This window comes from Triturus cristatus, chromosome 12 (genome assembly GCF_964204655.1).
Source record: "Triturus cristatus chromosome 12, aTriCri1.1, whole genome shotgun sequence".
Taxonomy (NCBI): domain Eukaryota; kingdom Metazoa; phylum Chordata; class Amphibia; order Caudata; family Salamandridae; genus Triturus; species Triturus cristatus.
In genome coordinates, this window is record NC_140595.1 from 101,256,097 (window position 1) to 101,267,648 (window position 11,552).

Below are 11,552 nucleotides of genomic sequence, written 5' to 3' on the forward strand. Positions count from 1 at the left end.
AATGATACAACTATAATGAGTAGAGAATATCTATGGTAAAAATATCAAAAGGTAAGTGCATAAAGAAAAGTATAGATTCCCTATTCTCGAATTTACCATTCCGAAGTCCGCATTAACGTACCTTGAAGAAATATGTACCACATAGGTACGTATAAGGAAAATTAGGTATATGAAATCTAGACTTATTTACCTGTCTATATTCTTTTTCTCTGTTTTGTCCTCCCTTGATATTCTGTCTCATCAATATTCTGGGGTCTATATTCAGGGTGCAAACATTCTGCATGGGTAGTCTTTCAAAATTTCACAATGGAATTTCTGTAATTCAAGAACTGATCATAGGAATTAACAGCTTCAGCAGAAGGAACCTGCTATCATGGTACTGATGGGGCTTTAGTCTACTATTATGTGGCTACATTGATGCAAGCGCAGAGCATGCATGTGCCTACAAAATGATGCCATTTGACTCTAGTTGGGTCTGCAAAATCCTAAAAAGGCCAGTTGCCTCCAGTTGAGTCTGCACAGTCCTAAATATGGCCGATTACCTCCATTTGTGTCTGCACAATCCCAAAGAGACCAATTACCTCCAGTTGGGTTTGTATATTCCTAGAGAAGCAAAGTGCCTCAAGTTGGGTTTGCATATTCCTAGACCAATTGGCTCAAGTTGGGTCTGCCTATTCCTAAAGAAGCCAATTGCCTTCATTTGGGTTTATATATTCCTAGAGAGCCCAATTACCTCCAGTTGAGTTTGCATATTCCTAAAGATACCAATTGCCTCCAGTTGGGTCTGCACAATCCCAAAGAGACCAATTACCTCCAGTTGAGTTTGCATATTCCTAAAGATACCAATTGCCTCCAGTTGGGTCTGCACAATCCCAAAGAGACCAATTACCTCCAGTTGAGTTTGCATATTCCTAAAGATACCAATTGCCTCCAGTTGGGTCTGCACAATCCCAAAGAGACCAATTACCTCCAGTTGGGTTTGCATATTCCTAAAGATACCAATTGCCTCCAGTTGGGTCTGCACAATCCCAAAGAGACCAATTACCTCCAGTTGGGTTTGCATATTCCTAAAGATACCAATTGCCTCCAGTTGGGTCTGCACAATCCCAAAGAGACCAATTACCTCCAGTTGGGTTTGCATATTCCTAAAGATACCAATTGCCTCCAGTTGGGTCTGCACAATCCCAAAGAGACCAATTACCTCCAGTTGGGTTTGCATATTCCTAAAGATACCAATTGCCTCCAGTTGGGTCTGCACAATCCCAAAGAGACCAATTACCTCCAGTTGGGTTTGTATATTCCTAGAGAAGCCAAGTGCCTCAAGTTGGGTCTGCACAATCCCAAAGAGACCAATTACCTCCAGTTGGGTTTGCATATTCCTAAAGATACCAATTGCCTCCAGTTGGGTCTGCACAATCCCAAAGAGACCAATTACCTCCAGTTGGGTTTGTATATTCCTAGAGAAGCCAAGTGCCTCAAGTTGGGTTTGCATATTCCTAGAGACACCAATTACCTCCAGTTGGGTTTGTATATTCCTTATATTCCTAGGGAGACCAATTACATCCAGTTGGGTTTGTATATTCCTAGGGAGACCAATTACATCTAGTTGGGTTTGTATATTCCTAGGGAGACCAATTACCTCCAGTTGGGTTTGCATATTTCTAGACCAATTGGCTCAATTTGGGTTTGCCTATTCCTAAAGAGGTCAATTGCCTCCAGTTGAGTCTGCACAATCCTAGAGAGGTTGAATGACTACAATGGAGTCTGTACATTTGCAAAGAGGGTCATTGCCTTGAGTTGCGCTGCATGTTCCCCGAAACACTATTTGCATTCAGAGACATATGCTGATTTTCAGAGAGTTGATATTTGTCTTCTGTTAAGCCGCCATGTTTCCAATGTGGGATATTTCCTTTCAGAAGAGTCTGCACATTCCCAGTGATGCTCATTGCCTGGAGTATGGCTATGGGCCTTGAGTGAAGCTCGGCTCCATATTCCCGAAGAAGGTATTAACTTCCGGTTGTGTCTGCACACAAAATGCGTTCATATACAGAACCCATAATGCAAGTTCAGTATACTAGCCCAGATGACTGGTGTTTTCCTGCCTCTGGTAATGCCGCAGGTGGACAGTTCTGCAAGGACCACAGGTGTGCCATCTCACAAATCATTTATGAGTCATCCAGGGCTAGAAACTAAATTCCTCTTTCACCAGCAATTAAACAAATTAAAATAGCAGAGGTGGTGCTTCATCATGATATGGAAACACATTATTATCTATTGCTTCCTTGTGTTGCATCACAAGTTTCAAATGACTAAAAAGCACTGGCAAAGCCAATAGGTCTGACACTCTGACTTTGAGCACTGACAAAAGCAATATAGCCTGATGCAGTGCAAAATAGTTTAAAAAAGATTTTCTTTAAGTATACAATGAAATCAAATGAAATAGGAGTAGAGGGCCTGATGTATTAAGATTCCTATTAAGAAATCGTACTTTGCATCAAATAACGATTTGTGATTTCTTAATAGGAATCTACTAAAATGCATTTGGTAAAAGTGGGTGCAATGTGCACACCGACTTCTACCGAACACATTGGTATTTTGTGAACCAACCTATGCATTAATAGGTTGGTTCACAAAATACAGATTCATAGTGTGTCACAATTCGACCTACCTCATTAATTTGCATGACGTAGGTCACAATTTGAAACCCTTTATGATTGGTCAAAGTCAAAGGCATGGTGGCCTGCTGGGGCAGCAGACCACCATGTCAGTTGTTGCTTTCAAATAAGCAAGTTCTTTTTTTAATGCAGCTCATTTTCCTAAACGGAAAACGGGGTGCATTATAAAATAAAATGAATACTTTTATAAACATTTTTACGAGGACCACTGCCTTCTCAAAAAAAATGTTTCGTTGACATTCACAAAGGGGAGGTGCCCCTTGGGGACCCCTTCCCAATTGCAAATGCTTACCACCCCTTTTGAATGGGTGGTAAAAAATAATTATTTTTGTAACTGGATTTTGGTCGCCGAACATTAATACATAAGCTAAAGAATCTGTATTTGGAAGAGACGCCTGGTACATGCTCCTTCCAGCTACTGATTCTGCATTTAATCTAAAACTCAAATTGCAATTCGATAACATGTTACTGAATCGCAATATAGGTTTGATACATTTATTAAAGCCATTTTGAGGTTGCAAAGGCTCACATTGGACAATATGACCCTAAAATCGCTTGGTTTATCAGGGCCAAAATGTATGAGGAATGAGTATAATTTAATGAGGTAAAATAGATCCTCGTGCATTCTAATGGATGTAGAAGGATATACCCAAACAGCAAAGAGAAGAAAGTCACGTGCCGAAAGTTCTTGAGCCAAATAAGACATTGGCGGAAGGAGACTTATAGAAAGCCCCAGGGAGTATGTAGAGAATACGAAGTGCTCTAAGCACAAAGGTAAGTTGACACATGCAGACTTACTCATGTGTAATTTTACTCTTGCATATAGGTGTAAATATGCACTTTAGTGCAATTCACTATTTCGGAGTGTAGATTCACACCCAAGTCTTGACTAACATGTCTCAACTCCCTGAAACCAGGGGATGGAGACAAAAAAGAATAGGTTTAAGAGCATAAAACTACTAATAGAAACTTTTCACACGTAAGCAGAGATCTCCTATGGTAAAGTATATGGAAAATTCATACAATTTATTAATTTTTGTTTTTTAAATATTTAAATGTAAAATATATTTGTGAATTAATTTAAAATAACGATTAATAATCTAGAACTTGTACAATAAAACATTATATCACAGTTACTAATCAAATTCGGTATTTAAGTATTGAAATAATTAAAATCTATTAATGTATTTTATAAATATTGTTTTAAACAAACAAATAACAGCCACACTAGAAGATTTAATTAATATTTACTAAATTCAAATTTTAAGTTTAATTAAATTTTTTTCTTAATTATAAATTATTTACTTTTATTAAAATGTAACGTTTAAATACTAACAGAAATTATATATATATATATGTTCAATATTAAAAGTCTAAATAATTTAATTTAAAAAAAAAAAAAATCTATGGGTTTTATGTTAAGTCCTTATTGCCATTGTTTTCTATGGGATCACGTTGCAAGACCTGTGATCTATCATGTGTAGTGCTAGAACCAACTCCCAGCATGGACTGGAGTAAATTTACAACTGTTTTTGGTGCCTTGTGGGCTGTAGTTTGTGAATAACAACAAGCATACTCTTTTGTTGGTAGGTGTTAGTATTAGCTTGTCCTACCTTAAACTGCTTCATAACCCTTTCTAAACCCGTGTTTACACCTTCCTAAATCCCTTCCATTCCACAATTTCCCACCTTTCCCCATGGTCCCATTGATGTGTTGAGCGCTCCACATAGAAAGGATAGATGTGGAGATTTCCACTCGTCTTTTGTGAATTGTAGTTTATAGTAAGTAAATAGCGCTAATGTAATACTACTTTACCTACCACAAAATACAGATGCGAATCGATACAAATATGTTCACTATGAATAGCACTAGAGCCATTAGGTGTTAAAATTAAATGTAGCTCTGATCTAACTTTCAGAGTAATAGTAACTCATACTCATTCCTTAAACCTTTAAACACATTTGCCTCCAGTCTCCATTTCCTCCCAAATCACGGTGACCATTACGTTGACCCCTCAGCCACTTATCCAGCCTCTCCACTTCAAAACAAGACTGACCTTTCCTTCCTCGTCCTTTCCCATTAACAAACCAAAAGGCACATTTTCAAACGTCTTGAGATGTCACTGGTTGACAAACCGCACCTGCGGAAAACAGCAAACATCACTTCCACGTACAAGTATCTGCCCTTACTTACAAAACTACCCCATATGGTGCCTCATACATTTGACAAATCATTCTCTCTTCAAACATTTTAACCTAGGCAGGAGGACGGGCAAGCAAAAGTTGTACAGGTACATAAGCCAAGTCATCAAGGTGGCCTGCGGGTGGAAGGACATTATTGTGGTGTGCAGTACAAAGATCTGGAGGAAGCTAGGAATTGGGTACTCACACTCATGGCTCTTGCTTCACTATAATAGTAGGGCTGGTGGAAAACAGATCACACATCCATTGACCCAATATGAGATCACGCGATTGGACCCTTATCTCGCCCATAGCTCTCAACAGCCAATGATGATGAACCAGGGAAGAGTAAGGAGCAGAAACTGTTTAAATGTTCTTTCTCTGCCTGCTGTTCCCTTAGTGAACCATAAGACCAGGGTAGAAAGGGAAAACGAAATGGATACCATTGGGTGAGCCAAGTGTTGAAGCAGTTACTTTTGGTTGCTCATAAAAAAGATAACACAAGCACCCATTGACAGGAAGAGGTGTCTGGATGTGCATGTTGTAAAAGAAACGAGAGATCACTGCCAGACTCTTGGGCAGATCTAAGAGTGACCTGTAGATATATAACAGTGGCGGGAAAGCCATACCTTGAGCCGAACATCCCGGAGCATTCAGTTGGGCAATGATCAGGAGGCATCCAAAGAAACGACAAACGCCCTTCATCCCTAGGAAAGAGGAAGCAGTACATAAGGGAACTTGTGAAAAATGACAGAGATATGGATGTGACAATTCAAAGTTCTGATGCTGTATTGTTAGATCTGATCACGAAACCTAAATGTGCGATTTATTCAACTTTATTATAGATATTATTACAGAGTTGTCCAAGCACCATGAGACTGACTTGCAAATAAAAGTGCACAATTGGTGGTTCTCTTAGGGTAACACTTGAGCAGAGTTGGTGGTAGGGTGACCGCCTCCTTCTAGGTCATTACGGACACTGTTTCCATTTCTGAACATTTGTGATATAGCTTGCTGTGTTCTGGGCATTGTAGTCTTGTTTTGCGTCCATTAACTAATTAGACAAACACACCTGAAATCAATGATTTGTAGGAGAAAAATTCAGGAGTGTGTTTATGTAGACCTGGGATGAGGTGGTCACAATCGTTGGTGGTACACACAACATCCACATGTGTACAGTTGATGGTCCATATGACATGTTGACTTTACTGTTACTTGCAGGGACCACCACTGCAGTTGGCAGTCCTTCGAAATACTACTGGGCACGCTTGGTGGTACTCGCAGATATGGCATGTACACATTTCGTGTTACCTGCAGATACACAATGCCGTTAGTGGCATTCACAGATGTCACTGGAGTAGAATTGGTGATGCTGTAAGGTTTCGACTGAAAAGTAGAGTCTGTACCGCAGACTGTTAGTAAACATTGAATAACAAGCCCAAAAAGCAGCTTCTAAAACTAACACATGCCAGAGGCAGACTTAATTTAAAAGAATTCCAGTTCACTAAACCACTTTCATTTAAGCATTTTAAGCACACATCTAGTAAGTGAATTGTGAAAGAGGTATCTGTCCATTTTCTAAAACAGGTCCTAATCTGGTGGCAGTATTTTGTGCTGGCAGAAATGTGCCAAAGTCAGTGTTTCTGGGCTATCAATTTAGAAACTAATGCATTCTTAGAGTTACAGTTTTCATTCATTAAAATTAAAGAAATCAAACTAAAATACAATAAAATAATGGTTTGCACATATAAAAAGAAAACCCACCTGTGGATATTCCAATTCTCATATTGTGAAACAAAAACCTGAAAAAACATTAAGAAAAAAGGGCATTGTCTTACTTGCTGTGCTCCTCGACAGAGTCACTATGGTCCAAGCCGAAGCGACAGGCTTCGTCGGCGGAGTGCCGCGCTCCTCAAGGGATTGTGCTTCTTGATGTGTTGACTGTGTTTCCAGCCAAAGTGACAGAGCTCCTGCTACATCTGAGTGACCAATCTGGGATTACAATGAAGTAGGTACAATACGTGGACGCCTTGCCAGAGTGTCCAACCCCCTTATTAAATAAACCATGGTCTGCGCTGGAGAAACCCTGTTTCTCATCCGAGTGACTGTATCGTTCATCGTAGAGTGGCCCTGCTCTTCATTGGTGTAGCACTTCTTCTCGTGGTATGACTGCGTCCCTTGATGGAGTAACCCTGATCCTCGTTAAAGTGGCTCAGCCACTGATTGGATGGCTTTGATCCTTGAAGAGGCGCCGGAACTCCTTGTTGGCGTGACCGTGCTTTTTGCTGGAGTCAATTTAGGTCTTCTTAACGTGCATCCTTTATACCATGTTATTTGGAGCCACCCTATTTAATAAGCTGGTTGAAGACATCAGCCTCTATGAAGAAGTGATGAAATCCCATGCTTGGAAGGCGGGAATCCTCGACAAACCTGTTGGATGACTCCACACCTCAGAGGATCTGTAGTAAACCATGGTGTTGTCGGTGTGTCATTGACACCTTATTAGAGAGCACATATTACATTTTCATCGACTCGGCTCTTAGGTATATTTTTGATCTCACAATAAGTTAAACTTGCGTTAGTAATTCTATATAAAACTATTAAAGGCTTTTTAATTCCTTTATTGTACTTTAACCCCAGCCCTGTAATTAGCCTATGATTTACATCTTGTTGTACAGGTACTGCATTTTATATGAGAGTTGTGCTCATTGCAGCATGAAGAGAAACTTTTCTTCTTAGTTATGTAGAAACCTTTGAAAGATGGAGGGCCAGATAAAGGTAAGAAGACTCATGCCACAATGTAAATAAGTTCTAGTTAAATTCATTTCTTTTACATTTATCTTAGCTGGATATTATGAAATTCTGGCATTTATTCGAACCTCTTAGATCTGTAGTGGTCAACCTGATCCAGAGTTTCCTACTGAAGCAGAAATCAATAAGACACCTCAGTTGGTTCATGCACTTGCTGCAGCTACCAAAATTGCATTGTATTGAGTTAAACATGCTGATTCCATTTTTCTGGCTCAAGTATTGAGTTAAACCTGCTGGTCCCATTTAAAATAGCACTGTAAATTCAGAATATGGACAATACCTGTAGTATGATTGCTCTGAGGTCTACAAAATGGCGAGACATTAGTTAAGTACTGGTAAAAACTCTTATGAATTCCAATATGAGATCTACCAGATTTATTAAAATATTACAGTTGTATTATTGCAGATTCATTGCTAGAGGTAGGTGTGGCTGTTGTGGTATCTAGCTGAGTGTTTTGGAATAATTTGTGAATTTAAACAACATTAAGATTTGCTCCAAATTTCAGTGATAACAATATAGCAGAAAATTATCTTTATTATTCCTTAACTTTTGTCAACCCAGTTGAGCTTTTTAAATTTCAATTTATTTTATTTGCTATGTAAAAACTATTTTTTATTCTTCTTCTTTACATGCATACAGTTAATTTAGTCATTATGTTTATCATGTTTTTCAACTGTCTTCTTGTGCTTTGCTTTTCTAGATGAGTTGAAAATGTCATGGTTCTGTGCTTTTGTGAAAAATTAAATAAATTAAATTTCTGTAGAACATGAGGGGAGGCAGGGAGTATTGGAAAGGAGATTCTAGAGTATTGGGAAATGGAAACAAATGTTCTTTAATCAGTGGAAAGACAATAGTATATGGCAAGAATCGAAGTGAAGAGACGTCTTTTCATTTTGTTGCCGGAGAGGAGAGCTGTTTCTTGTGAATCTGGATTTAATCTTGTTCTAGATTTTCAGAGTTTCGCAGGAGAAGGCTTTCTGTTGGGTTTTCACCAAGCCCGCGATGCTGCTGTGCCAAGATACTGGACCTGAGAGCCAGATAAGTAGTGGCATTCCTGTGGAATGCTTTATAAATGCGTGGGACCGCCATGAAAATGCTGTTGGAAGTGGACATTGTAACCCTGGCGGTGGCGCCTGCGCAGGCACCGCCTCCATTCAAGAACACAATTCTGACCGCTGCCCCATCGGAATCAGTAGACCCTGTTGGAGGTGGTGGTCCATCCCCCGACAGTCAAGGATCCTGCATCGTAATGAGGTGGTTGGCCCAAAGGGCCGTCTGTCAGTGGGACTTACACCAAATGGCCTGGTGGTGGTCCCAGTGGCATCGTAATGTGCCTCTTAGTTATTATTCTAAACAATGTATTGCAGGCACAGTAGATGCATGGAAAAATAGCATAAAATGAGAGACCTAAGGTAATGTGGGCTGACAGACGGAGTCTCTTATCCAAGAGTGGGCATGCTTCTTTCACCTTTCCAAAGATCTGTAGTCAGTGGGGTCGGCTGCATATCAAAGACTTGTCAGAAGGGCTTGATTTCAACGCACCTATCAGCAATAAGGTTCCTTCTCTTTATCAAGGTTTGAGAGTACCACAATTTGATTTTTTATTTCTACGACGCTGATAGCGCATGCCTTCCAGGTCACGACTGTAGGTGACTTCCTGTCAGGGCAGGCAGAGACTATTCTGCTATTGGAAGCCATCGGGGTGTACATTGTACGCCGGTACTGGGGTCCCTGGAACCCAACCCCCTGAACATGCCGACCTTTAGTCCAGAGTTGCGCTTCCCGGAGGAGCGCAAGGAGCGAGTGATGATAGCTACCCAAGCAGCGATGGAAGCTGCCCAGCTCTCCTTAGTGCAGCGGGATTACTGTGTCCACCGCCTAATCGAGTTCATGAAGTGCAAGAGGGACTACTGGCCAAACTTTACAGCATGCAAACATGAGCGGCACGTTTGGGGTTACTGCAAGTGCCTAGACTACGTCATGCGGATGAAGGAGTATGAACAGGAACTAAGACTACTGATGAGAAAGAAGAGGTGCAAGGATAAGTCCGCTGAAGCACAGGGAGCGCGAGAAGATGCACAACCTTATTAGTGTGACTACTCTTGAACTCACATCATAACATTTATTTCAGACATTCGCCTCAACCCCCAAAAAAAGAGTACTACAATTTGTACTGCAGCTTTGATGCCTTCTTCCACAACAACAAGTTATACATTCCTAAACAGCTATAGGCGGTGCCAGGTGGTTTTCATCTTATGTGTGGTACAAGTCTTGAAGCTGAGCAAGATGTCAAAGGGCAGGCTAAGCAAGTTGATAATGTTGGTCAGCTTGGGTGCTATATTCATTTATGATGATATGTTGTTTTTAAGTCTCAGCCACTCTGAAAGTTCAGAAGAGCTCCAAAGAAAAGGTGACCCAAAATCTGCAACCTGTGCTATCTAATCCAACTCAGCCCCATCAACAGCAGTTTACCTACTGCTCATAGCAGACACTGACCACTGGCAACATTAATCCTCCAGCTAGCCAACCAATTTTTTACCATATGGCTTAGAGGCTACATCTAGATTTCCAAGGGAGGAATTTAGATTTTTTGATTTCAAAGATATCTTCAATTTTCGGCTACAAAAGCTTTTATCACACCCCACAACCTCACCCTTAGACTTTATTGGCGAACAACACAACTAGCAACAAAAAAGAACATATATTTGCTTTGAGGCCCTTACATGGTCACATCTGGTCAGAAATAAATTACAATAAACAAACTACTAATGAGAAAAAATATATCAGTGCAGTGACACACAAGATCCCTACAGACAGAAACATTGATACTTGTGTGCTGCTGTGAAAAACCTTAATCCCACCCAAATCCCTCCACAATCAGTGGTGTGGAATTTCTCTTGTCCGAAACCCAGGAGATATTGTTTGGGGCCAAGGGCCGATGTTTGATTGACAAGTAGGCCCAAGTCCCCGAAGCACAAAGGATTTGTATATGTGTGTGTAAAAAATATTCAAACATGAATATGTGTTACATTAATTCAATGTATTTCCTATTAAGACTGTAGCTGCAAGGAAATGTAATGAGCTGTGAGTTCAGCCTGCATTACTGACAGTGATTCCAATACATCAACGGGTACACGACTGCAAGATTGAAAACTTTGAGACTACTTAAAGTGATCTCTGATTATATGCAGAAATCTGAAAACAATGTTGCTTATTTTGTGCGTTCTTTTATCCCACCACTATCCTTCTCAATTCAAAGAACAGACGAACATATCCACCGCTCAAATTAATTTCATATTTCACTATACTAATTCACTACTAATCCTTTTTGGGATCCAGACTAGCGTGCTACTCGCCGAAAAAGTGCTTTGACACCTCGTCAGGGGTAGTAAGCGCTATATAAATGCAATTACAATACAATACAAAATTAAATTCACACATACAAACATTCCACTTAAAAAAAGTGTTCTGCTCAACCGTTGCACAACCTTTGAGAACATTTCTTTGAGGCATCTTTTTGTCAAATTTGTTTGATGCAATCCAGTATCTAAAATAAAATTTAAGGAGAGTCAATGTAAACCCTTTGTGGACAACATTACAATACGTTTAGGGCCCAATTCTTAGAGAAAGACAGAAAGGTGCACCTACAGATATATGACTTTGCATTAGTTCAGATAAATTACTTTCAGGAATTCAGAAAAGTTTGCTAAGTTATGCCTAGAAACAGAACACCTCGCATATGTTTTCGAAAAACATTTTCACTTGGACAAATATACATGGTCGCAGGTTGAAATCTCGCTGGCTCTGCTTAGCCTTTTATTCTCCTGAGGTCGATAACATGAGTACAACTGAGTTGAGTAATAATAAACATTTCCCATTTCAGCA

At 39.9% G+C, this 11,552-nt stretch overlaps 1 protein-coding gene and 1 pseudogene across 1 annotated transcript in view; one reads left to right on the forward strand and one right to left on the reverse strand.

Annotated features, from left to right (window-relative positions):
• Positions 1-7,182, reverse strand: part of LOC146772736 (myeloperoxidase-like) — a 60,905-nt gene extending 53,723 nt beyond the window's left edge. Inside the window, exons 1-2 of the mRNA XM_085638797.1 lie at positions 6,694-7,182; positions 5,485-5,562 (exon numbers count right to left, since the gene is read on the reverse strand). Coding sequence (XP_085494923.1) covers positions 5,485-5,560 — 76 coding nt within the window. The 5' untranslated portion in view covers positions 5,561-5,562; positions 6,694-7,182. The remainder of the gene's footprint in view (positions 1-5,484; positions 5,563-6,693) is intronic.
• Positions 7,183-8,754: 1,572 nt separating this feature from the next.
• LOC146772737 (NADH dehydrogenase [ubiquinone] 1 beta subcomplex subunit 7 pseudogene) lies at positions 8,755-9,758 on the forward strand (annotated as a pseudogene).
• Positions 9,759-11,552: the final 1,794 nt, after the last annotated feature.